Source organism: Diadema antillarum, unplaced genomic scaffold (assembly GCF_040938485.1).
Source record: "Diadema antillarum isolate AM-2024a unplaced genomic scaffold, OU_Dant_1.0 scf00000072, whole genome shotgun sequence".
Classification (NCBI taxonomy): Eukaryota; Metazoa; Echinodermata; class Echinoidea; order Diadematoida; family Diadematidae; genus Diadema; species Diadema antillarum.
The window spans coordinates 3,010,561-3,038,558 of NW_027270961.1; the positions used below are offsets into that span (position 1 = coordinate 3,010,561).

The 27,998-nt window shown below is 38.4% G+C and overlaps 1 protein-coding gene across 1 annotated transcript in view; it reads left to right on the forward strand.

The window, feature by feature from the left end:
- The first annotated feature begins 1,869 nt into the window (after positions 1-1,869).
- LOC139717163 (phosphatidylinositol-3,5-bisphosphate 3-phosphatase MTMR14-like) overlaps positions 1,870-27,998 on the forward strand; it is a 31,841-nt gene continuing 5,712 nt past the window's right edge. The window contains exons 1-17 of the mRNA XM_071628664.1: positions 1,870-1,982; positions 9,098-9,154; positions 10,102-10,199; positions 11,050-11,158; positions 12,838-12,913; positions 15,178-15,244; positions 16,513-16,632; positions 17,568-17,712; positions 18,038-18,112; positions 19,085-19,148; positions 20,874-20,959; positions 22,337-22,413; positions 23,245-23,281; positions 24,104-24,171; positions 25,037-25,098; positions 27,235-27,427; positions 27,749-27,872. Coding sequence (XP_071484765.1) covers positions 1,893-1,982; positions 9,098-9,154; positions 10,102-10,199; positions 11,050-11,158; positions 12,838-12,913; positions 15,178-15,244; positions 16,513-16,632; positions 17,568-17,712; positions 18,038-18,112; positions 19,085-19,148; positions 20,874-20,959; positions 22,337-22,413; positions 23,245-23,281; positions 24,104-24,171; positions 25,037-25,098; positions 27,235-27,427; positions 27,749-27,872 — 1,548 coding nt within the window. The 5' untranslated portion in view covers positions 1,870-1,892. The remainder of the gene's footprint in view (positions 1,983-9,097; positions 9,155-10,101; positions 10,200-11,049; positions 11,159-12,837; positions 12,914-15,177; positions 15,245-16,512; positions 16,633-17,567; positions 17,713-18,037; positions 18,113-19,084; positions 19,149-20,873; positions 20,960-22,336; positions 22,414-23,244; positions 23,282-24,103; positions 24,172-25,036; positions 25,099-27,234; positions 27,428-27,748; positions 27,873-27,998) is intronic.

Sequence of the window (27,998 nt, forward strand, 5' to 3'; positions counted from 1 at the left end):
AGAGGGAGATACCTGACATAACAAAGTGATTTTGCAACTCCCATTCCTTTTATATTCTTTTGTTTACATTCCTGAATTTGACAAATTCTTCTTCATCTTCTTCTTCTGTAATCTTCAAAGGGCTATATAATGCAGCCTATCACGAAGTTGAATATGACTTGTGTGCACGATAAGAGGAGGGGTGTGGGCTTAATCACAAGGTGTGATTTTAAGGTGGGTCATTAAAAGTTCCTTGTTGAAGAAGTTACACAGCTATCACCGAGTTACATCAAGTCTGTATACTAAAGTTTCTATTAAAAACACAAAACTCTTTAACACTGCTTTACACACGAAAGATATATGATATAGATACTTTAATGTGTCAAATTTTGATCAGTGCACTTACATAAAATATACCAGTAAGTCATGTAGGCTCTATATGTGTGTGTTGTGTTTGTGTGTGTGTGTTTACATTATCGCAAATGAATGCACCAACATGGTAAACACAGCTGTGTCATATACATGTTCATGCATTTATTTGCGATATTTGTTTGGGTTTTTTTTTTTATGGTGTTGGTTGTGGCAGTTATAAGAAGAGTTCTTCGAACTGCAGTACATTTATCAACATTTGTTATAAGAAACCTTTTTGTCTTTTTTAATGTTTGTTCTGAATGCTCCAGACATATATCATGCGTGCAGGTTAGCCTGACCAGACGCCGTGCGAAGACGGCTGTGTATTATAGTTAGGGTGTAGGGGCCCGTTGCATTAAAGTTACCGTTATGGTAACTTTGCCATCCAATGGTAACTTCCATGGAATTCTTGATTTTGATTGGCTGTTCGAGTATTGTTGCCATGGTAGTTACCTTTGGATGGCAAAGTTACCAAAATGGTAACTTTTATGCAACAGGCCCTAGGTGGCATTGTGCTTGCAGAAAACAGTAACAGAGACTCCAACTCTCCCGTTTTCGACGGGAGATCTCCCGCCGAAAGCCCATTTTTGCACAATCTCCCGTTCTCCCGTTTGAGATTTGATTTCTCCCGCCCTGGCTCTGTGTCTCCCGGTGGAAAGGATTTCTTACTTATTTCTATCGTATGTTGAAAAAACAAGCCTTTGATAGCACCAGAGAACATCTAGAATCCTAGGAACTTCGCGCTTCTCACACATCAACTTGGAGTCTCCCGTTTGCTAGGGGTTTCAGGCGGGAGAATCTCCAGATCAGAAGGCGCTTGGGTTGGAGTCTCTGCAGTAATCAAATGTGGCTTGGCCTTTGATTGACTAATTATGGGATAGTATTGTGAATTCTTACTTTCCTGCTTTATCTTTTATCCCTTTTTCCTCTTTTTTTTCCCCGACAAGGCCCATGTGAGGAATGTTTGTGTGTGGGGGGGGGGGGGGGGAGGGGGAGAATTACAATTTAGCAGACGTTGCTGTCAAATACGTGCGGCTTGAAGAAGGCCATCAGTTACTGTTGTTGTTGTTGTTATTATTATTATTGTATACTTATAGAAATTGACACTGTTCTATTACTGTACGTCGCGTCGTGTTCTGTGTATCGCGGCTGCAAAAGCTGCGGTGTGTACAACATCAAGCAGCGAGCTATGCTGGGCTCTGTATAAATCGTAACGAGTAGACGATCTACAACACGAGTAAAGGAAGCAAGCTTATAGCGATTTTCATTGATGGCTTACTCAAGTTCACGGTTCAGACTCAACAACTCGATATGCTGTGCGCGTCAACAAAGCCAGTGTCTGTCAACGTGTAAACAATCAACGGTTTGGATTGCAAGACGTAAGTGACACCCATCCCATTCGGGAAGATCCAAGACTTTCTCTTCCCTCAAGCCACGGCCCTGTAAGAAGGTGTCTCATCGCATCGGGCACTGCCATGGGAGAGAGCCATGCACATGATCCTATGAGCGTGAGTGATTCCAGTCTGCGGCAGCTGCTTGATCACTTTTCAAAGACTCCCTACAGAGCTCGGGATAATTCTAACAGCAGTAAGGTGAGTTAGCCAGACTGTCCACACGGACAGGGAAATAACATTTGATAAATAACACGTTTAATTAGAAACCATAAAACTGACGAAATGAAAGAAGGGGGAATGAGGGTGTAAATAAACTAGGTCGGAATAGGATTCTACTTGCTAGTCTAGTAAATTTGCAGTAGCCTAGTATGTCGTATGTGATTCTGTGGAGTGTCCGTACAAATGTCATGAATTCAATTGACTGAAATGTCTTAACGATAGGTAACTATACACAGCCCAGTCACTGTACATGGTACGTCGCGACGTACCTATGTACAGCGACTGGGCTGTGTATGGTTAAACGATAGGTTTCTGTTCTTTCACTCAATCAGTTCAGGTGGAAGCACTGCTGACTGCTTGATAGTCAATTGAATTGGTGTGTTTCAGCACTCTGTTATTGTTAACGTACATTACATAGTTACAAAGTTAACATTTGATGTAACATTAGTACCGGGTATCTAAAGTTTACCGTATTTATGGGTAAATTAGGCCTAACAGGTTAGCTGGATAACGCCCTCGTTACAAGTGGCAGAGTTTATTTACCCGCTAGGCCGAATTCACCCATTTATGTTCTGTACCATAGCGTAACATCCCCAGTATTCGGTCACTTAAGCTTCTTTGCAATATTTTTCAAACTAAAATAATAGTGCAGACATACATTGTCATTGTATGGAGGTGTATCCTATTACCGAACGATTTTTATTTAATATCTCCAGACGGGCAACATATGCTTCAATTTAGCTAAAGATCTCCCAGAAGATAATTAAAATATTGATGAATTTAGTTGTATCAGTATTATTTGAAAACTAAGCCACGCACTTAACAAAATCTGTATTTCAAATAACCCTTCCAAAAAAACTGTGTCTTTTTACCGACGCAAAACGTATTGTATTTACCGAACATGCCCCCTCTGTATGGGGAAATTTAGGCATTGCATTTTCGGTCAATGTTATTAACGCAGAATAACAAACACCAACATTTCAGCGATTATTACTAAAATTTTCTGTTTTTTGCTGCAGTTTAGCAATATTTTCTGCACCGGCCTCCCTTGTGAGATAACAGCGCGTGCGTAGTGCAATGGATGCGCGCGTATACGAGTTGTTTTAACGGGCTTCCATTGAAAATGTACGCGTTCGGTGACAGGATACTGTTCGGTAATAGGATACCTGCCTATACATCATATCTACAGCAATGTATGTCATGTGAAATATATCAAATTTCTTTAATCTCAATTTTCATTTTGTTAAATATCACACAGAATTTCACAAAATTGCAAAATAGATATCAGTATCACCTTGAAAATTCCCCAGTATACGGTCACCGCCACCAGTATTCAGTCACGCGATATGCGCGTTCAAAGTCAATGCGTGTTCAAGGCAGCTGAAAAACGTGCGCGCACGCTACCTTGTTGACGCAAAATTGCATCGGGGACTTTGCGGCGCCTGTCTAGTGTTGGTGACCGAATACTGGGGCCTCGGCACTTGCATTTAACCCTTGTACATTGAGACACTGTATTGGCACGTACAGAAATTTTGTTTTTCTTTTGCATTTTTTAGGATACCATCACACTCCAAGCTTGCGATTTTTATAAGCAAAAAAATCCTACGAGAGAACGGCCCATTTCTCGATTATTAGCGCTTTTTCAGCGACCCGTACTCTTAAAACTGGGCCTTATTCGCGCGCTTTTGGAAAGTAGTGCTGATTCTGCACTTTTGATGGTAAAATTTGGGATTTTGGATGGATTTTTGGAGGTGGCTAAGGGAGTTTCCTGTTGTAAATGAGTGTGAAAGTGTGTGAATTGATGTGATTTGCGTGTGTTGTGACCAGTTGAACTTACTGGCTGGTGACTAGTGATAAGTGACCGAATACCGGTAGCTGACAGAATACTGGTGCTCTTACTGTGTGAGAGAGGACTCTGAGGAGTGCTCAAGTGCTCCCAAAGAGCTCTGTGTGATACAGTACTGTGCCAAAAGTGAACCGCCTCCTGATGTACCCCATAAGAATTTTATACAAATATACTGTAAAGTGCCAGAGAGCGCTCGATCGAATGTAGATTGGTTAAAAAAACACGCCGTACCAGATGTTGACATGAGAAGAGTGCAAGTAACACACACTAAGTTGTAATAGTAATAGATCTACAAAGATTTGATTCTTTTTATAGGGATGCCTTTATGTGTATTTAAACAACATTTTAAAGTACAAGAGGTGAATGACCCTGTTGCTGCAAATGCATGACCCCTAACTCATGCAGAATTATGAAAGTGCATGCAAACAAACACATTGTAGCGCTAGTCAAAAGATATGTTGTGACTGTTAGTTTTATCCTTTGATACTCAACAGATCATCAGACAAACTAGATTGCATACTAGTACTACATACACTGAAGTACTGGTACATGACTTGAAAAACAATTATAATGTTTAGCTTAAAACAGCACATGCAGGTGTTCCCAGAATGAAGTACAGTCTTGTGTGTGTGTTTTCAGTGCATGTTTGTTTGTAATTGTTACCTCCGCCAAGGGGGGAGGTTATGTTTTCAGCATACATATGTACGTATGGGTGGAAATCACTGATCTCTATGGAAGAGCAAGATCATCGGTGGAAAGTACAGTAACTGCTTGGGGGAGGTCTGCGCTCTCAGAGTGCTTTTCTTGTTGGACATGCCATGCTGATCAACATTCATTAATTCATGCTAGGTTTTATTTTGCCCATCTAAGTTACTGTATCCATTCTACAGAAAAGAAAAAGATATTAGATAGTACTGCGAAGACAAGTACAGTCATGATCATTCTTCTCCAATGACTTTGCGACAAGAGTGTCTTTACACTGTATATCCAACATGTACAAATTGTAGCTGCCATGCTACAATGGCTGTTACAATATGTTTTCTGCTCTCATTTTTGTAAAATGAAGATCATAGTATTTTCTTCATTGACAAGACAATTAGGAAAATTTAGAATATTACGTTGTAGGTTTAGGTAGGGGAAAATTCAAGAAAACAAAAATAGTTTTCTAGACCAAACAAATGAGGAGTTTAAAAACAGCCAAAATGACACTGATTTAAATGATGCTGACTTTGAAGTAGGACTTTTTAAATGTCTGTTTTTGCTCATATTTTCTCCAGATCAACTGATTGAACTCTTTTACTCAAGATAACTGTCTTGTATGCACCAAGGTGTTATTATTTTCTACTGTGAGAGATCAGTGCCAATCCCAGTGGTGTATTTCTAGATTATTAGGGAGCTTTAGATTTTGACGCGCAGACGTTTGAGCCGACGCTTGCGCTGGACGTTCTCCTCTCCCTGCGTTGTGTGGAAAAGTAGCTTTAGATTACGCTGGGACGCAACGTATAAAAAATAAAATCGCGCCCCCATATGATCAGTGCATGAAGAAGCTCTCTACGTCGCAAATTGTGCGGACGTGAAAATAGCCCAGTACGCGTAGTAAACAACTCAGGCGACGCAAGCTAAAAATAGATTGACTTTACGCGCGCTACTGCGCAAGCTCAGAACATGTTTTTTTCCTTTGAACGTCCGCGCGTCTAAAATCTAAAGCTCCCTATTATCAGTGGTATGACTGTTGTCATCATTTATTTTAGCAAATTTAGTAGATGTTGAAGAAAATTGTTCATACTTGTAGGTATGCTTGTAAATACCACCAACTCACTGTAAGAATATGTCATTACAATATGTCTTCTCAGCATTCTTTCCAACCTTATTTGTAGGCTTGACAAAGGAAATCTAGCTTTGGAATTGTTTTCATCATAATTTGTACCTGCAGTGGATAGCTTTTTCAATCCCTCTTTATCCTCAAACATTTTATTTTAATGGTTAGATATGTGTTTATAGTTGCTGCTACTTTTACGTCATGAGTAGATAGGGAGACTTACAGACTGTACCATGAATATGTAACAATTTTATGAATAGTATGGAATTCCTCAACAAAAATCATTACATACATTACATTACATGTACTGGCAGTAAAGTGTGACATAATAAACAACTGCTTAAACTTCTGTATTTTGAAATAGAACAAAGTTAATTGCATTAGTGCCTCTACTTTTCTGGAAATATCAAATTTGCAGCATCCGGGTGATATATTATTTCAAGAGAGTGATTTTTGAGGTGCTATTGGCTGTAAGACATCATATTAGGTGCAATATTGACCTTCATACCACAGTCTTGATAAGATTCTCTCTGCTTCAGTGAGCACCAGAGGGGAGATAGAGCTCTCCAGCTCTGAAAGTGACATTCATGTACAAGTAGGTCATGTGTTTCCTGTGGTGCTCGTCATAAATTAGACATCATGGTCTCTTATTAGACATCATATTCTACAGGATAAACAACTGAGAATCCTTTCTGAATTTAATACTATCTGCTGAATATCTACTCAAATTCTAATATCATACATTCGTATGCCATAATGATTTGCATCTGGGTGATTTGATGTAAACATACATGATATTTCTCAACCCATCGTGACATTTCACTAATTTAGAGTGATTTCCCCCATTAACTGATACTTGTCATTGTAATGTGTGATGTAATAAAGTGCATTGAATGCAGGAAGTATAGGAAATGATTAGATGTTTTTAGTGGAGACTGAATGCGGGCTGGAATATTTGTACAAGGTTTAAAGGCATTATTCAACATTTTGCAGATGAAACAAAACCCAGCTTAAGTGCTTTAAAATAGTTGATAAAATTTGAGTTAGGGATAGAATTAGCCAGTATAAAAATCTTAATCTGATCAGTATTTAAACAAATGTGAACAATTTACTTCATCTATACAGTTATGGTTAAATTAATAAATCAGGTCTACAGTTATGGTTTATTGAGAAAACAGTGATATCTGCGTATGTTTTAGGCTTTATTGCAAAATTCTTATATGCGAGGATGTTTTGTGATACAACTGACCTTCACCATGCATCAAATGTGACTTTAAAGGTATCATTTACCATTGGGAGCAGTAAATGATTTTAAAAATGTTTGAGTTACCATATTGATGCATATGTGTAGGTCAGTTGTATAACAAAACATCCTACATGTACCATACACATTGTCTAAAACTTTCACAATAAAGCTTAAAATAAGGAGATATCACTATTTTCTCAATAAACCTTAACTGTAGACAGTTTGTTCTAGAAATAACTTTATTTTTTATTATTTATTGTCCACATTTTTTACATCAAGCAATACTTAAAGGGGATGGCTAGTAACTGATCAGTGGGAATGCTGGGGGATGATTGTTCCAATTCTTGTGGGATTCATTTAAGAGTACATTATATATCTATTGCTGGGTGAAAATTATTTGCTTCAGAATGGTCTCATATTCAAGTAATGTGCAGTTTAATGTTTCCAGGTTATCATGCCTGTACAGTGACGGGGCATTAAGCTGCACATTACCTGAATATGAGACTGTTCTGAAGCAAATAATTTTCACACAATAATAGATACCGATATACAATGTACTCTTAAATGAATCCCACAAGAATTGGAACAATCGTCCCTGATCATTTCCACTGATTCCCACTGATCAGTTACTAGCCATCCCCTTTAACACTGATTATATCATTTTTACATTGGTTGTTTCTGTCCCTGACTCACATTTTATAACTATTTTGAAGCACTAAAACTTGTTTTTTGTTTCATCTGCAAATGGCTGTATTTGTAATTTTGGACATTATACCCACATGAAGTAGAAACCAGACCAGAACTGCACATACAACCTATATGTCAAGCTGTACTTATCTACATACTTTACTTCAATGATATTACACAAAGGGTATTTCTTACAAAGTACCTGTACTTTGTGTATTGATGATGTACATTGTACACAGCTGTACATGTACATGCTACATATTACATAGCATGTATAGTTGTAGTTCATTCCATCCTTAGTCATAGCCAATACTTTTGTCTGTGTGCCTATTTGTGTGTCTTGCTCTGCTACATATTAAATCTTATGCCCAGTTATATATATTTAATTTCAACATTACATAATTAATATGGATATTGAAATGATAAAGATAATATTGGATGGCCTTGAGGTTAATACAAGGAAATATTGGACAAGCTATGCACAAATATTGGACGAGTCGAAGACGAGTCCAATATTTTGCTTGGCAAGTCCAATATTTCCCTGTATTAACCGAAAATAGGACATCCAATATTATCATTATTATCCTACAGAGGATTTTAGCAAAGAATAGTTTCACTTACCCTTTTTGTCTCTGAGTGCTGTATGGTCTCCTTCTGTACTTGATCCTGACATGGGGTATGGTACACTCTTCAGTGCAAGTTAATCCACTTCATTCCGTGATAAAACAATGATCTATGTACTTTGATTGTAGCTAATTAATATATGAAATTTGCTGGTATAAACTCAGAATTTTAGGGGAAAAATCGATATTTTAGTTAATTCGTGATTGACCAATCACAGACGTTTTTACTTCATATATCGGGTCATTTCGTATATCTCAACCAATCACGGTGCAGTTTATAAAAACTTTGGGGAATCCCCCTCTTGCCATCCAATATTTTAAGTATTGGTCGCCTCGGCAAAAAATATTGGTCGAGTTCAACAAACTTTCTAAGTGGGTCGGAGGTTATGAGGTGCGTCAACAAACTTTCTAAGTGGGTCGGAGGTTATGAGGTGCGTTGACAAAATAACACTTGTATTTGGGCTCTAAAAATCCTCTGTATGGATAATAATATTTCATATTTGCATGCCTGTGACGCTTGTGCTGATATTTTGAAGAGGGTAATTAAAAGAGTCATTTTGATGTCAACTTCCTAGGTGCTAGGAAAGTGTTATATGAATGATCAGGTAGAATGATCAGTTCAAGAGATTGATTACACTGTTTTCTCTGTTGAAATGTGTACATGGTATGATCTTGTGTCTTGAAGAAAGAGGAAGTATAAAGTTCCTTTTGTATCCAAATGTGACAACCGTGGGAAGGTTTGATTTATAAGCATTACCAAATCAATTGATTGTTCATTAAAAAACAACAACAACAACAGATTAAATGGTGGTATTTTTGTTTAATTTATTGCAATACTTTGATATGTACACTCATATTTGCTTTCCATTTCAGATTGAAGGATTTGAGAGAAAATGTCTTGCACTGTTCGGAAAAGACTACAAGTATTCTGTGAGTATCTGAAAAATGTTATACAGATATGTGATGGTATGAGCTAATGCTCCAAGCACTACAGACAAAATCAAGGATGATCAGTTAAGGGCAAAACTGTCTCCATAGCATACAGCTTGGCTGTAATTTGAGCTTGGCAATGTTGATGAAACCAGTGGTTGCATTTTAGATTAGTTCTTCTTTCCTTCATCTGCTTATGGAATTTCCATGAGTTCTGCTTTTACTGGCCATAGAGGTTAATGTCAACTTGGCAGTGATGAAATTTAGCATTTTGGTAATTGTCACAGTGGTGAGGATTAGAGAAAGATTGTCCAGAAAGAGGAATTGCACATGAAAATATTTGGATAATTTTGTTTCATTGCAAGCTAAAACTCGGAACTCAAGGTTCCCCAGTTCTTGAAGAAGTGTAGAACCATAGCAGAGTCAGATATCGTCTCTGGGGTGACAAGACCTCGTATGGTCTACTAAATGTCAAATGTTCCGGAGAGCCAAAAACATGGCTGCCAAAGCACTCTACCCAATGGGATAGCCTTTCCTTTGACATGCCGTGGTGGCTTCTTTTTTTGGGTAAGATAGTTAGGATTTGGACAGGACATCACTTAACCAATTATCTGACCATTAATCCAAAAAAAAAAGTCATTTTCACCAAAATTTGAGATACAAGGTCTTGTCACCCCAGCGACGACATGTACGTTTGTATATCATAGAGCATAAAGAATTTGAAATCAGGCAAGATGGCAGGACCATAAATGAGAGTTGCTGTGAACCACTAAAATACGTTTACCTGCTTTAAAATTTAACATTAACGTTAAGATTTATATGGTACCTTTAGAAAAGTGGGATTTGGACATGTATATATTACATGCATATGTTTGCAAAACATGCATTATTTTTCACCCTTCATGGTCGACATGGATTATACCTATAGAATATATTATTTGCATCAGGTCATTCTCAACTCGAATGGGGAGCTGTGTGGTCACTACCCAGGGAAACTGGTAATCATGGAGTACATGCTGGAGAATGACATTCTGATAGAAGAGAGGCGAGTATCAAAGTCTCATTCTTTGCAAAGAGATCAGGAACATTTTATGTGTCTGTGTGAATTTATTGCATCAGTATTTGGTCCAGTGTTTCTTATATCCATAACTTATTTCTAGTTATATTTATAAATGTAATCTACAACTTTCAGTAAGTGATATTGTTTAAGATTAAGTATTGATAGTGACAAACTCACTCTACACTGTTTGAAAGTCTTGTAGACCTATTCATAAAATTACAGTTTGTTTATTTATTTATGGACAGTCTTTAGAGCAATGCAGTCAGTATGTAGGCAAGAGATATGAAGGAACACAAAGCTTGTCTGGCTGTAAGATCTTCATATGGCTAGTCGTTGCATGGCTGTATTAAATATACACGTAGGTGGATATCCACTTCTGTAATGACAAAAGAGACGCCATTGCCAACAACATGTGATCAGTGAGTCTCGGAACTGAACGAGACCAAATTTTGGATTGGTAACAAAGGACATTTGTACTGTACATGTGTGTTTGCCTGTTGGTCGGGGTGTATTGGCACGTCAACCCAGCTGCACTTGTACATTCAGCACATTTTATTCCGACTGAAACATTGATGTTACACCTTCACTATCTACAATGTTGAGCAGGTACATATGTACATGTATGTAACATTACTTTTAAAGAAATATCCTTAAACCAAGAGACTGCCACAGAATGTTTTAGCTGTGCTGCAGTTGTTGCTGTTTTATTTCCCCTTTGAAAATGCCTGTCAACATTGAGCTTTGTATTTACATGGTTTTCTCTTCAGGGCATAAAACATTAGTTTGGATGACTGCTGTGATGTTTAGAGTCTGGTACTTTATATTTCCTCTGCAGAATGGAGAGTTTGTATGACATCAGCAAGCTGCGAGAGCTGATGTTTAGGTCAAGGTTTGCCCGATGTCGGGAACGCTTTGTCATGCCTGTAATCCTGTATGAAGGAAAGGTACATAATTGTTGCAGTCTATCCATCTTCAGTTTGTGCATGATCAGTATTAATAGCAAGCCTCTGTCATAGGATTGTTGATCATAGGATCAGCTGTCCTTACACTCTATGCATAATCATCTCCAGTGTCTTATACCTCATCTGTGAATAATACGTGATACATAATTATGTACAAATGTAGCACCTGCTGAATGTACAACAAGGCTGGATCCGTGCTAGCTACTTTCAAAATGTCAAATTACCAGTTACTGTAAAAATGGAAATTTTCGCGCATTTCGCGCAACCAGAAACCAGCGCGAATATAGAAGCACGCAAATATTTTTGCTTGCCATATGTTCCCATACTTACTGTCGTGATTCTGCGGAATTAAAAACTCGCGAAACTCTTCTTACCGGGCCGAGCGCGAAAAATTAGTCGTGCGAAAATGTCCACTCTTACAGTAACAGTCACCAACACTATTTTGTGAGAGAATTCTGCCTTCCTCATCAAATCCATTTTTCAAGCGTGTATGTTTGACATTCTGATCTGCACAAATTCAACAATGCTATATACTGTGCTTTGTGGTTTCATTTAGCATCCTTCAAATAAACATTTTGATCCTCCAAACAAATCCCTCTGTGTAGATTGCTGCTGCTCATCATGCCCAACAACTGATCATATTTCATTAAATCATGGAATGTGGGTGACTCTATAAAAATGTAATGCGTGAGATTCATTCCAACAAATATATTTTGTTGTTTTTCATATGATCTCATGCTGTTGATGACAGCAGAATTTATTTCACTTTCCATCCTACCTACACACATTCACAAATGTTGTAGCATACAAGTGCAGTATGTGCTGTGTGGTGTACATTACAGTTCAGTGAATACCAGGCTATTGAAACCCATTATGCACAAAAGGTAATTGCCATAACTAATGTGTGCTTTCAATGTTGCCATGCCCCAGTGTGATGAATCATGCATGCTAATGCCCTAAAATTTTGATGTGCATGCTCTGGAAAAAAAAACACAGGAAGCATCTGAATTGTAAATATACTGGTAATAGATATGTGCTAAAGTCCATATGGAATATCCTTTCCCAATGAAATTCTTCTGTACAGGTTCCCTCCACTCCCCACCCCTGCCCCCCCCCCCCCCCCCGAAAAACAAAATAGGGATGTGATATGCAAGATCGAAGTGAACAGTCACTAAGTTGGGATTTTGATTTTTTTTTTTGCACACTAGTGTTCAATGAGCCGTGACTCCTGTACTGTTGATCTCATTTACTGAGAATATCCGTGTGTCAACGAAACACTTCCTACAGACTGTATCATGGCTTGTGCTTTAAAATAGTCAGTATGATTGTCATCACTATCATTATCATTACTATGATGATGATGATGATGATGATGATGATGATGATGATGATGATGATGATGATAATGATTAGCCTGTTAGTAAACGCTGTGTAGCTTCAGCATGCTTATACTGTGCTGCTCTCCTGAATTCTGAGCATGCTTGGCTGACGCGTACAATGTAGTGGTTGGAAAGGTTCCATTCCAGTGTTTACATTAAGCCTTCAGTAAACACTTCGATGGAGACCAATATGTTAGCCATGGCAATCCCACGTACACATTTTATGCATATTGCGGTGTGAGATACTTATTTCTACTTGCTTTGTCTTCTGCTCCTCTCTAGCACATCTGTCGATCAGCTACGTTATCAGGAGGTCCGGAAATCTATGGAAGATCCGGTCTCAACTACTTCTTTTCAGGTACCTATTATCATACCCCCGCCAAACGAAGTTTGAAGGGGGTATATAGGAATCAGCGGACGGTCGGGCGGTCGGGCGGGCGGTCGGGCGGTCGGGCGGTCGGTCGGGCGGTCGGTCCGTTGCAAATCTTGCGTCGCGAACTACTTCCTCAGTTTTCAACCGATTCCCATAAAACTTGGCACAGATGTGTGCCTTGGGTTGCAGATGTGCAAGACATATTTTTTTGACAGTACCCAAAAGTACGTTGCCATGGTAACGGCATATTATGGGCAAAAATGGGTACAAATCTTGCGTCGCGAACTCCTCCCACAGTTTTTGATCAATTTTTATGAAATTAGGTACAGATGTTCATCTGAATATATTAATGTGCAAGACACATATTTCCGCAGTGGCAAAAAGTGCGTTGCCATGGTAACGGCATGTTATTGGTAAAATATAGGGCAAAATGCTTCATGGCAAAACTGCTTCATCAGTGTTCTTCCAATTCTCATGGAATTCATATTGAATGTTTGTCTTAGGATATAGGTCACCATGACACATTTCTTGACAGTGACAAAAAGTATGTTGCCATGGTAACAGCTCACATATTATGAGCCAAAATGATGGAAAATTTTGTGTTGCAAACTACTTCCTCAGTTTTTGCCCAATTTCCATGAAACTTGGTACAGATGTGTGCCTTTGGTTGTAGATGTGCAAGACGCATTTTTCGACAGTACCCGAAAGTACGTTGCCATGGTAACGGCATATTAATGGCAGAAGATCAAGGAAAGATCTTGCGGATTTAACTACTTCCTCATTTTTTTGACCAAAGCTTATGAAATGTGGCACACACCTTGATCTTGGTGGGAAGATGTGGAAGACATATTTTTCGGACGTGTCGGAAGCTGCGTTGCCATGGTAACGGCATATAAATGGCAGAAGATCAAGGAAAGATCTTGCGGATTGAACTACTTCCTCTGTATTCGACTGAAGCTCATGAAATGTGGCACACACATTGGTCTTGGTGGGAAGATGTGCAAGACATATATTTTGGACGTGTCGGAAGCTGCGTTGCCATGGTAACGGCATATTAACGGCGGAAGATCAAGGAAAGATCTTGTGGATTGAACTACTTCCTCAGTTTTTGACAAAAGCTTATGAAATGTGGCACACACAATAGTCTTGGTGGGAAGATGTGCAAGACATATTTTTTGGACGTGTCGGAAGCTGCGTTGCCATGGTAACGGCATTTAAATGGCAGAAGATCAAGGAAAGATCATTCCTTGGGTAAGACTGTCGTCACGGGGCGGGGGTATTAATCACCTTAAGTGATATTTCTAGTTCTTGTAGGGAACAATCAACTTTTATACTGAAAGGGGTTACAGTCAATTCCAAATTCTCTCAAGTCAGGACTATCAAAGTTTCCTGAAAGGATACTTGTTTTAGGATGAAGGTAAATACTTGATCATGTTCTTCATGTCATTACAAAATTAAGTGTGATATGGATAAAGGTTTGTTTAGACTATAAACCAATTGCTTGATGAAGAGAGAGAGAGTAGATATCATATACAGAAATGTTTTTATAGATGAATTATGTATTTATGTTTTCCCTCTTCACATCTCTTATTCCAAATGTCTTTAAATAAGTAATGAATAGATTATTCATATCATCTTGAATGTAGACTGGCTGGGTGTGAAAACTTCCTCTTTACTCATAGTTTGTCAGTGACTTTTTCTGTTTGTTCCCTGTTCGGAAGTTCAAACAAGCATTACTTCACAGTGTGGTTGTTGATAGATGATGACATGCATAATAGAGTGAAGTTGAGGCATCAACACTTAGCTCCTCTGGCAAAACTTGAAATCTGTATCACTGTCTTAAAGAGTCCTGTTTACCTTGGGAGCAGTGATTTAAAAAATGTTCAAGATATCACTTTTGATGCAATGTGTACAGCTGTAGGTCTGTTGTATCACAAAACATCCTACCATATAATATTTTGGCAATAAAGCCTAAAGTAGGAGATATCAGTATTTTTCTCAATAAACCATAACTGTAGACGGTTTAGTCTGGAAACATTTTTATCATAACTATTGTTCACATTTTGTGTAACATCGATTATACGGATTCAAAATTTTACAGTGGTTGTTTCTATCCTTACCTCACATTTCAGAACTATTTTAAAGCACTAATGCTGGGTTTTTTTTGTTTTTGTTTATCTGCAAATGGTAAATTATACCTTTAACTGACTATGTTAATTTACTTCCATTCCAATAAATGATACAACCAGGGGGTGAGAGTGCAGAGCCAGATGACGATGAGGCTATGACACACATGAGCAGGAGTACAGCAGCAAGGTACTAGAAACCTATTTTGTCTTAAACCGTTCCATACTGAACTCTGAAATCCCTGTAGACGTATTACACTGGCCACCAGGTTCACGTAGGGAACAGGTTAATAGTTCAAAAAAGGATTCCAGCAGTCTCTTAGTCTTCCAATAAGATAAACATCTTAATCTTGATGAAAATGATTGGTTATAGGATTAATTTTCCAGAGACATTAGGCCCATTCTCACAGCCACCAGTAGTTGCGATTCTTTGCATCACAATGTGAATTGCAACACAAAAAAAAAACATATTTTTTTGATGCGTTGTGGACATGATAATCGCAAATATTGGTGACATTCAAAAAGCATGTGCACCACTAAAAGTGTGGCATCTCCGAAATACTTTAGGCTTTTTTATAAATAGGTGCGCTTCATTTCTTATGCCAAGTTTGTATGAACAGTGCATGAAATTGTATTGATTTTTTACATCCTATTATGTAAGGCATGCGCACCAGACAGTCAGGTCAAAGTCAGGCCAAGCTCTCAGACTCACACATTCACAGTTTGGTCTCTCTCAAACCCATGGGATTTGGGTTGCGATTTTTCTTCGTGAACTGGTGCAGTTTAGAACTTTTTCTTTTTTTTTCTTTTTTTTGCCTGTATATGTATGAACTAGAGGGCAAAAGAGTTATTTGAATTGTTACTTGAATCACGCTTTTTCAGTGTTTGTGAATGGGCCCAATAAATATCTCTTTGTGATCTCTTCAGGTACTCCAGAAAGTTTTACAGCTTAACTTTGTCTTGTGACATGGTAGATCCTCTCCATAGAGAATGAATTTCCCCACGTGATATGTACATTGTCCTATAGTTTGACATCCCTGAAGATGTCTTGGTACATGATGAATGCTCCCAAGAGGCAATAAATACATCCTTGATGACCATATCAACTGCCAATTAGAGTTTAACATCCAGATGTTGCCTAGGAATGTAAGGAACCATTTAAGCTATCTAGCATGACACCTTACAAGTTTGCCATGGACTTGCATGCATATCTTCACTGTATCTGTAAATCACATGAAATCATTCTTGTTTGATATCCTGATGATATTCAAGTGTTCCTTATTTTGTTTATCTCATATCACTTGTGCAGTATTAACATTTTATAGTAGGTTCACTCTCCCACAACTTGTAAATGTCAGAGATATACTGCTTGCATGTCAAAGATTTAGACCACAGACTGGTGAAAAATCATTCTCTGAGTCCATAATATAGATGAGATGTTTTCTTTCTCTTTTCCAGCAATGACTGGCCACTGTTTGACCGGGTCAGAGGTCAAGATATCAAGCTCATGAAGATGCTTTCCGTGAACTCTGTCTGTGACCTCATGCTTGAGAACAAAAAGGTCAAATTCGGGGTCAAGTAAGTGTAGAGCACCCAAACTAATGGTTCCACATTTGCATGTTATGTTGTTGTAGAAATGCATCAATTGTGCCGTCTGTGATCATCTTGTGACATTTTATTGTACATTCTGCTTATTATTACTCCTACCATATCAGAAGATGGCCACCGTTAGGGAATGTGTTTCAGGTTTGCAACAGTGATGTTTAGGAATAAGGAGAAGGTATTGTGAATGGAGTTTGCAGTTTCTGAAACCAATATCAACAAGAGAGAGATAGTGCTGTAATTAAGTATGGATATGTAAAATATGTGACCATTCAATGAAGTTTATGATTATATATTTTGTACCAAAAGTCGTTGTATTTCATGCCATTTTACTCTTCATATCAAAGTTTGGTGCAAACTTCAGAGAGGATAAGAGGAAAGATGTCAAAATCATTGCAGTAGAAGTAATGGCTGGTATGAATGAAAGATGAACAACTGGTAGCAGGAATATGTATACACAGCACACATTTACGCGTACCTTGATTGTAGCCTATGGCATATACATGTATGCACAGTTCTCAAGAGCCGATCTTTGGGAAATACACATCAAGGATATCAAAAGATGTTGGAAATCTTTGGATTAACCTGTTGAGGATGGTTTGATTTTGCTGCAACACGCATTTCCCATAGACGCTTGCCCGAGTATACTCGGGCCTCGTCCTCATTGGTTAAGATGTTGATCAGGTGGTAGCTTTTATGTTACAAAATGCTAAATTGTTGTAACATAACCCTTCAGAAAGTGGTGCTGCTTTCAGTGTGCTGTACATGAGAAAAACTTCAAATCATACTGTAATTGGTTAGAATTAAAAAAAAACAAAATAATTGGCAAGAAGAAACATCAGTGCATTCTTCAGTGATGATGACGGCAAACTGATGATGGAATGTACTTTCCGCATCTTGTGTTCTCATAGTGTGACATCGTCTGAGAAGGTTGACAAGGAACACAGGTATGCTGACTTCTGTCTGCTGTCACTCCCCTACCCTGGCTGTGAATTCTTCAAGGACTTCAGGGACAACGGCTTCAATGGAATCAATCTCTTTTTCGACTGGTCACAGGTAAAATGAAAAAAAAAAAAGGTGCTCTTCTTCATTATTTCTTGTTAGTTAGCCTTTGTATTTCCCTTTCCCCACCCCTCTCTTCCCAGAAAGCTGGTTATCACACATAAATTGCACAGAGATCGCATTCCTTTTGCCTAAACTTAAGCCTGTTGCCTAAGTTGTAGAAAACATGGACTCATGACTTCAGTCACAAAAACAAACGGAAAAGATTTGTTCTTCTGTGAATAATTTTATATTTTGACTGAGTTCAGAGGATTCCTGTATGGGATTTTGTTGGTGGGTTTCATGGAAGAAAGTCACAACTTTTGTCGTTTATTTTCAGGATTTTGTCGACGCAGATCTCAGCATACCAGACAGAGTGGCCTCCTCCACCGCCATAGACTGGCACATGTATCGGGTGAGTCTCACGTATGAAAACACTTCTGAGCTTATCTTCTATGACCCTGTTTGGAAAAAGAAGAAGAAAAAACAAAACAAAACAAACAAAATGGTTAATAGCATTTGATAGTTTGGTTTCAGTGTGCAAGGTTTTTATTTTCAGAAACTGTAGTCTTGATTGGCGGACCGAAGGCCAAGACCCTGGTAGATCATTATGAAAGAGGGGTGGTGTGTGCAGTCAGTTATTTCTATTCAAGGTTACAAAGTGTTTGATCTTTTGTCCATATCACCCTTTCTCTTTTCAGATTTTCATACATTTGTTAAGTCTCCTTCAGTTTTATGAATGTTTTTAAAGGGATGGTATAGAATTGATGGAGATGAGGATTGGGCTTTTACCTTTTTGTGAGATACCACGAAACCACTTATAAAACAATACAGAGCATACCATTCTACGAGGAATTCAAATTTTATTTGATGAAAATCGGTTTTGGAATGGCTGAGACGTCCGAAAACAAAATAAACCAAAGTGATCGCAATAAAAGGTGGGTCCTTCCTTTTATTAGGGTTGCACTGTTTTGAATATCTCAACCATTTCAAAACCAATTTCCATCAAATAAACATTGAATTCCTCTTGGAATTTCATGCTCTTTCATATTTCATTAAAGGTTTCTCGTTATCTCACCAAAGAATGCTAGAAACCTGAAGTTTGGTCTCAACCAAAAAAATATATGATCCCTTTAAGCTGTCCTGCCATAAATCATTAGAGTCAAAGCTCCATTTAATTTTTGTTGCTGCTTTGATGCAGTTTACATATATATATATATATATATATATATATATATATATATATATATATATATATATATGTGTGTGTGTGTGTGTGTGTGTGTGTGTGTGTGTGTAAACTACTTGGTGTTCAATAGATTGGCATGGAGACCATATATGAAGACCTATTTTGCCCTTTTGATTGGCTTGTTTGTTTGTTTTTCAGTCCTGGGACCTGGTGAAAATCACACAAAACTACCTGAAGCTCCTGCTTTACCTCATCAAGGATGGTATGTGGTGCATAAGAGCCTCTTTTCAGTCACTTTGTTTTATCCACATAAGGTGCAAAATTGTGTGATGCATTGGTAGAAAAGGTCTGTTATGCACAGATTCTTTTTATATGCATATCTCATTTTTATTGTTACGCATAAGTCTATCATATACTGTATTAATTTGCCTGGCCACTTGTTTATTCATCTGCTCTGTTACAACCCTGCTATGTATATTCATATGAAATTTCACTGCCCTCATTTTATTGAAATATCTACTGAGAATGAAGTGTTCACATACATGCATAGGTGGGACAGCATCAATAAATGTAGCATGTAGCCTTCAAATATAATTTTGTACATCCTTTTTTTTTCATGGGCTAAACATTTCCTCTTACAACATTGAACCCGACACTGACTTGAAACTTAAATAGGTACAATTTGCATAGTGATACGTTTTGAATAGTGATACTGGAAGCAATTCATTTCCTCATTTGTGATCAACACAAGAATCATATTACTTTGTGAATTCAAAGGAAATGTAGCTATCTCAGCTTACTGTAACTACCTGCAGAGTTTAAACCCTATGAAGACTGGGGGGAGGGAGGGAGCTGATTGAGCCCCTCCCCCTTGACATTTTTCACGATAGATCTGTAACGTAAAATCTCGGGCGGCGACGTTTCATGACTTTTTTCTTTGAAGTCTTGCGCAACTTTTAAGACCGAATTCGCAACACCTGGGTACACAGTTCTGAAGTTACACAATATTTTGTAAGTGCATGTCAGACCAAAACTTGCTCAAAAACGTGATTTCATGTACAAATCCAATGCAAATTCTGTTTCTAGCCTTAATCCATAAATGTATCATTATTCTTACTTTACCAATTAAAATCAATTAATTTTGAAAATAATAAAATACATAATAAGTTTTGATACTGCCATCTTTGTTGTACATTCAGTAAGAATCCTTAAAAGAGTACATGGACCAAAAAGTAGCTGTTTTAACCCTTTATTTACACATTTACAGCCAACGTTTTTTTGTGTGCATAAATTAGCATAATTAATTTATTACAAATAAATTTGAATATGTGCAGAATAATTTCCTATTCAGTTTTGCAGATTAACTAGTTGGTGACGCACATGCCAATTTTCCTCGTGATCACGTGGTCAACGGCCAAGATCTTGGGGGGGGGGGAGCTGAATGAGCCCCCACCCTCCTAATTTTGCTAAGCATCAAAATAGCCCAGTCTTTTTAGGGTTAAATCCACCAAAAGGATTGTTCCATTATCTTGTTTGATATATCAAAATGCCTTGATACCATGCATCACATAAATGTATTTTGACTGTTTCAGACTTCTACCAGAGTGAAGACTATTTTCTTTTGATTGATGAAAAGTATGGACATTTTTTTTTTTTCATTCAGGTTGATATAACCAGTCACATGAATTTTAGTTTGAATGTTGAACCATCCTTCCATGAAATGCAGAAGCCAGCACTGTAGCAAGAGATTTATAAAATGTGGGAAGACATGCAAAATGATACAGAGAATATGACTATCACTGAAACAGAAAGTCAGGAAATGCTGAAAAACTACATATCAACATATTTATTTGATTTTCTATCAGTGAGGGAGACAAACTTCAAATCATCTCTTCTCGTTAGACTGCATTACTGACACAAAAATAATGTTTCATTTGTCATGTCATCAGACCCATTTCCTGTGATGTTTTCTTCTTTCTTCTTGCAGGAGATTCCGGTTTGTTAGTGCACTGTATATCTGGCTGGGACAGGACTCCCCTCTACATCTCTCTTCTCAGGCTTTCTCTATGGGCAGTAAGTCCTGAGATGTGTTCATTTACCAGTCAAGTAATATAGCTCCAACTTAATCTTTTGTTTTGGCAAAGTTTTCTCCCTCAATAAGGGAATGTGCAAAATAAGTGAATGCATAGATGAATCAATCAATCAATTCATTTTCATGATATGAATACTTGCACGGGTTTTTGTCAGACACCTCATTATTAGTATTTCTATCCCATGACTTCTTTCATTTGCCTCGTTACATCTTGTATGTAAGTATTTTCCTTGTGTACTGTAAAAGTGGATATGTGACCCGCTACAACAAAATGGTCCTAAAGTCGCGCACGGTCGAAGCCGTGAAAATCGAGTTTGAAGTTAGAGCATCAAAATTGGTCAAAACTTACGATTTTCTGAATTTGACATATTATTAGAGTCTGACATGTCTTCTATCATCTGTCGAAATTTTGAAGCAAAAAAATGAAAGGAAAGACCAAACAATAGCGTTTTTCTGGGCCATGTTTTTTTGGCGTTTCAACGAAGCAGAAACTGGTTCGAACATTTGGATTGAGCGCCACACATAGGCTCCGCCCCTAACAACGACCAGAGTGATCTCATTGGTCAGTTTGCTGCTTGCCGCTAACTGAAGCGTGAAGCTCGCACACTGCCCAGTCGACTGGTGCGTGCGGGCGGGTTGCGCTATGCCTAGCCGCTTCTCCTGACATCCTGGTCACTGATTGGTCGGTGAGGAGACCGCCGACGCTGTGTTTGAATGAGCATTTCGGGGGTTGCTAGGGCTTAACTTCTATTGTCCGGAGGTGAATACTGACTTGCGTGTCTCTTGATTGTGATTGCGTCGCAAGCAGAACTTTTAGGGCGCTTTTCTCGAAACAGTGATTTCCCAGACGTCTTGACATGCGCTCTTTTAAACATCGATATCTCCGCAGCCGATTATTTTTATAGGACATGTTATATATCAATTTAAAGCAGAAAGATTAGGGAATTGTGTCATGCAATTTTCAAATAATCGACCTCCCCCGACTTTAGGATCATTTTGTTGTAGCGGGTCACATATTTTCGCGCGACTAATTTTTTTCGCGCTCCGCTGGGTAAGAAGAGTTTCACTGGTTTTTAATTCTGCAGAATCAAGACATTATGGTAGTGTCCTGCATTTTGAGTGGACTTCTTGTCATCAGATCCACAAAACATCTTTCATTGAGGACAGACTGTTGATTTCAGAGAGGACTTTCATAACCCCTCCCCCCCCCAACACTCAACATCCCCTTGTTACCTGATGATATTGTGAATGTTGATATGGAGATTTGCAAAACAGAAAGAGTTATAGAAAGTTTTAAGCATGCTCTGGAGGGGAAGTTAAAAGATAATACAGTAATTCACAAATTGTGTCATCTACAGGATTGTAAAGCTCACGCAAGCCTCACTGCAGCTGAAATACTGTATCTTACCATCGCTTATGACTGGTTACTGTTTGGGTAAGCCTCTCGTCACTGTAATTATTCTCTGTAATCCTCATGTACCTGCCCTCTGAAAGGAATTTTCTCTTTCCCCCATTCCAACTTCTCAATAGAAAAGCAAAATGTTTATGTTGACTAGAATCTAATATCTGCTGCGATCCACTTCCTCCTACATCAGCTGCTTTTAAGATTAGACAGGAGGGTTCTACGTCTCAGGTGCTGGCTGCTATTGATTTGCACAGAAACCGAAACTTTGGTCAACAGGCGCAAGTAGATTATATTTGTTGGCCAACACCTTTTAAATCCTGCAACTAAGTTTCACTATAGAATGTTCAGTCTGTCCTGTCATTGGGTGTTATTATGCAGTTGAAACAATGTTTGACAGCTGTTTGATTGCTCAACTTTCAAGTATTTTTGCAAATATGGATTGTGCTCTTATCTTTCTTGTTGGTGTATTGTCTATTACATTTGTCCGGTAGGCAGTCATAGGTTCCTTGTATACTGCTAGGGCTGAGCAACTTCATGTCTCTGTACTATTTTTTTTTTCATCGTAGATGTAGATTGTAGTATTTGAGGATGATAGAGACTGTTTAGCATGACAGCTTCCTGAATTTGGTAGTCTTTTACAAAATACGCCATTCAGAACACTTAACATGAAAAGGTTATCTATCTGAAGAGGGCAGAGGTGTTATGGTAACTGAAGATATTTTAATACATTTTTACAGCAGAGTCGTGATCTTTACTAGGAATTATTATCAAGTGTGGCATAGTTAAATAGACAGTTACCACTTGAAAAAAAAATCCATAAATTGAGTATGAATTTGACATTTATTCTGTTTTCTCTGACAGGCACAACCTCAGTGACAGATTAAGCAAAGGAGAAGATGTGAGTACAAGTTGAAAATAAGTCTATATATTCAATTGTATTCCCCATATCGTCCCTGGGGTAACAACACCTTGCATATCAAAATTCATATATTTTCAGGAGAGCCAAAAAAAAAATAATTTGCATGATGTGTGTAAGGATTATACTACGTGGCCACTTTAATGTTCATTAATTAGCAATCTACTAGGGGACTGACAGCTTTTAGCTGCCTGCAGAGGTCTAGGCAATGAGCTAATAAAGGGTCTTGCCTAATGGCACAACCGTTGCTGCCAGCAGCATTGAACCAAGGACCTCAAGATTGAGTGTTCCTAGTCTCATCCACATAGCCACAGTGACATTACTCATATACATGACTTGAAAAATATAGTAATGAGATACCAATATTGCAAGAGTATTGACCGATTCGGGTTCGTTGAGGGCAGCAGACAATTTGTGGCACTTGGCGCAGCCATGAGCTCATTTTGAGGTGTCTTAGCCGACCCCCCCTCCTCTTCCCCACCCCACGGGCAACATGTTTATCGCGCACTTGTAACAAAGGTTCGCGCATTTAGCAAGCATTCGCGCACTCAGTACGAGACGCCTATTGGCTAAAGCAACCATGCATCAGTTTTTCATTCCGTGCACGGAAGGGGGTGGGGGAGAGGAGAGGGGGGGTCGGCTAAGACACCGCGTAATGGCGCTGCCCATGCCAAAAATACACATAGCGCGTCACAGAATCGGTCTATAGAGGCAATGTGAGGTAATCTGTAATTGAAAACATTATATTTTCAAGTCAGGTGAATAAATGAAGATTAATGTTCAATGCTGTATCTTCTCTCCTAGGTCTTCTTTTTCTGCTTCAATTTTCTGAAGCACATCACATCAGATGAGTTCTCACTTGTGTCAAGAAGGTATGTTCTTCCTGCTGTGACATATCTAACCAAACCTATCGTATATCCCTCATTTATACACAAAGTTGGGCACAGGAGTGATCCTGAGCGCTCCTGAAGTACTTACAACTTATGCCCCTTTGAGTTTAATCATACGGAGAATCACTGCCTGCTGAGACATACAAAGTGGCTGAGAAGGGCCCTAACTGTCTCTGTAACCTTTGTGATCATGTGGAATTAAACATGTAAACTGTGTGCAGCATGCACTGCATGGCACTTCTGGAGCATTCTAAATGTTGGTAACCATTTATACAGAGTTTTGAGCACTTCAGAAGCGCTCCTGAGCCTGGCCTCAAGAGGTGCATGACTTTAGAGTGCTTGGGGGCCAAATTGTCTGTTTATACAGAGTTAAGGGCTCTTCAGGAACATTCCTAGAATGCTCTAAATGCCCTGTATATAAATGGGATGCTACCTGCAACTTTTAGAATGATTTTGAAAAATGGACTATTACCGGACTGCAAGTTTCAGTGCTTACTGCTGTGTGTCAAGCTGCTGTAAGTAGGTATAGAGAGCCAAACATTTATCTAGGATTAAATCGCTGAACTTGTGTGACATATGTCGCATAATATTGGTCTTGAGTATATGGGTGTAATCAGGCAATATCAAAGTATCTCCATTCAAGCTGACAATTTAACTTACCGGTAGTTGTTGTCATGCTATATGGTATACAGGATGTCATACCTGACTCCTTTTGATGGATACTCTTTGAGACAAAACCCATAAAAGTTCAAGCCAATAAAGAGCTCACCAAATGTTCTTTCACCTTTTTCCATTTCCTGTGTCACGAGATTACACCTGCATTTGTTTGATTGTTTGTGTGTTTCAGAAACCAAAGAGGTTCCATCCGGAATGATTCTGAATCATACCTTGAACAGATGGTCTTATTAGGTGAGAGCCATGCACATTGGGTGTGATGTCAGTCACTCCATTTGAAGTTCCATGTTTGTAAAGAAGAGATATCAATTTCAGTGTATCACTTTTGAGGCAGAAATTGCACTGCGTGTGATACTTATAAGCTCGTCACCTGAGCAGAAGGGTTTGTTTAACAGTCATTTCTTTTCAAGGGAGTTGATTATTTAAGGGACAGATAGATTTAATTATGATCATAGAAATCATTACCTATTCATAGAGGGGGAAAGGGCCATTAGACTCATCACGCGTACAAAGGTTTATTGTCAGAAATGACAGTGAGCACAACACAGTGATCATTTGTATGTTTCTTTGGTGATAATGACCTGGTATAGATAATAAATTACTTTGTTGTTTATAAGAGACCAGACAGATAGCTAAAAAATGCACTCTTGGTAGTAACTCCAAGCTTGCTTTGATGATGATGATAACAATGACAGTGCATGGACTATTAACCCTATTCTAACTGGGGAGGGGTCAATTTGACCCCCCCCCCTCGACATTTCGCACTGCGATTCCGCAACGCGCAAAGATTTTGCCGCGTCGATTCATGATTTTTTTCTTTGAAGTCTCCCGCATATTTTGAGACCAAATTTGCGATGTCCGGGTACACCATTCTGAAGTTACGTAATGTTTTGCGTATGCATGTCAACCCGAAAGTGGCTCAAATTCATGATATCGTGTGCAAATCCAATGCAAATTGTGTTTTTTGGTTGAATTGATGTAAATTAGATTATTTCAACTTTTAACCATTGAAATTAATCAATTTTGATGTAGATAAGCTTGAAAAAGTGCCTGCAACAAATTTGGGCCAAAAAACAATAGAAAACAAAAGGTAAAAAAAATAGTGAAATACATAAGAAATTAACAAAACAATAAAAAACAAAAGAAACTGATTTTGATTGTGCTATTTTTTTACAAGAAAATTGTTCAATGTGTCTTGAGGAACTCTTACACAAAAATTTAGCAATCATTCAGTCTTTTTAATGGAGTTATAGGTGAAAATATGATTTCATGCGTAAATTTGCATGATTACTTTACTAAAAATAGAAAATCACAATTTTTCTTTTGTAAGACCATGTAATCTTGTAGTTGACATCCGGCTCTAAAAATTTTGCAGCGATCGTGCGATCGGCGGCCAAGATCTGAAGGGGGGGGGGGGGGGGGGGGTCAAATTGACCCCCCCCCCCCCCCCCAGTAAAAACTTGGTCTCAAATAGCCCAGTTAGAATAGGGTTAATCAGCAGTGACCCCACCAGTACTGGCTTCAGTAATGATGATTGAGGTAGCGACCAAGCATTAGATCTGTGGAGAGGGGGCATTTCATCAAGTGTTTTGTCCATGTTTTGTCAGGAAAATTGGCACGCACATTGCCTATAATGTAATCTAAAGTACCATGAAGTTAATTTTTTTTAAAAGTATTATTTATGCTAAATTATTCTAATTTATGCATAATAATGCATGAAATCAGACAATTTGGTATAAATCACTAAATAAAGCTCAAAACAGGCACATTTTTTGTGTAAATATTCTTTTTAGTGTCCTTAGCAAATGTTAGAGAAAAAAATTGTGCAGTCAGAAAGAATTCCTTATGTATTTTATTATTTTCTTAAATTTCTTATGTATTTCTTTGTTTTTTCGACTTTATGTTTTCATTGTTTTTTCGACTTTATGTTTTCATTGTTTTTTCAATGAAATTTGTCCGCGACATTGTTCCAAACAAGAAAATATGTTATTAATTAATTTTAATCAATAAAACCTCCAAATAATCATGCTTTTATGAAATTTGCCTGTAAACACAGTTTGCATTGAAATTGCACACAAATTCACATTTTTGAGCAATTATTGGTCTGACATGCACATACATATTTATGGGCAACTTCGGAACTGCGCGCCCAGGCATCGCAAATTTGGTGTCAAAAGATGCAGGAGATTCGAAAGAAAATAGTCATGAAACGTCGCAGCGATAGCTTTTTGCGATAGCGATACATGGCGCGAAACGTCGAAGGGGGGGCCTCGGAGGCTTCCCCCGGCCTAGTTAGGGTTAAAACAGTTGTCGTTGACTGACAACTTTCATGATACAGTGCCCAGACACAATTTTTGTTGTTGATTGCAGACCTGGAGGAGAGCAAAAAGTACAAGCTTGGGAGTAACTCCAGCCTGAGCAGCAACATCAGTGTCACCAGCATCAGTAGCACCAGTTCCCCCATCATCTCCTCCATCCATGACTCCGCCTCCTCCAGCGCCAGGGAGGAGGGCAGGAATGGCGACGCCCACCAGGCTTCCAATGGCGCCCTCAAGTGCAATGGGTGAGCAAGACATTCATCTCATTCCCTCTGCCGAGTTCTATTGTTGTAATGATGATGCTGATGATGATGGTGATGATGATGATGGTGATGATGATGATAATGATAATGATGATGATACTGATCATGATCATGATCATGATGACGATGACAACGAGGAATAGTAATAATGGTAGTGTAATTATTGTCTTTTTTCCTTTCGCCATTTATGATCATTATTGTTACTCTTGTACAATCATTATCACAATGATTTCATCTACATGTATATCATTATTATCAACTTTATCATTTCACTAATTGGTTCCATGTGATTTCATTGGGAAGGTCTGACAGGACCAAGTCACCTGGTTATCGGTACGATAGCTCCAAGCAAGGCCTGGTCCAGCCCCAGTCAGCTACCAGTCCCGTTGCAGTACCCAGGCCATGTCGAAGGTCCTCAGCTGACCTGGTGAGCACGGTGACATCATACGATATGTTATAATGTGATATAATGACTAGATATGGTATTATGTGGTGTGATGGTGTGGCATGATCAATACTGTAGTGCATATTGATGTGGTTGGATGTATTGTTG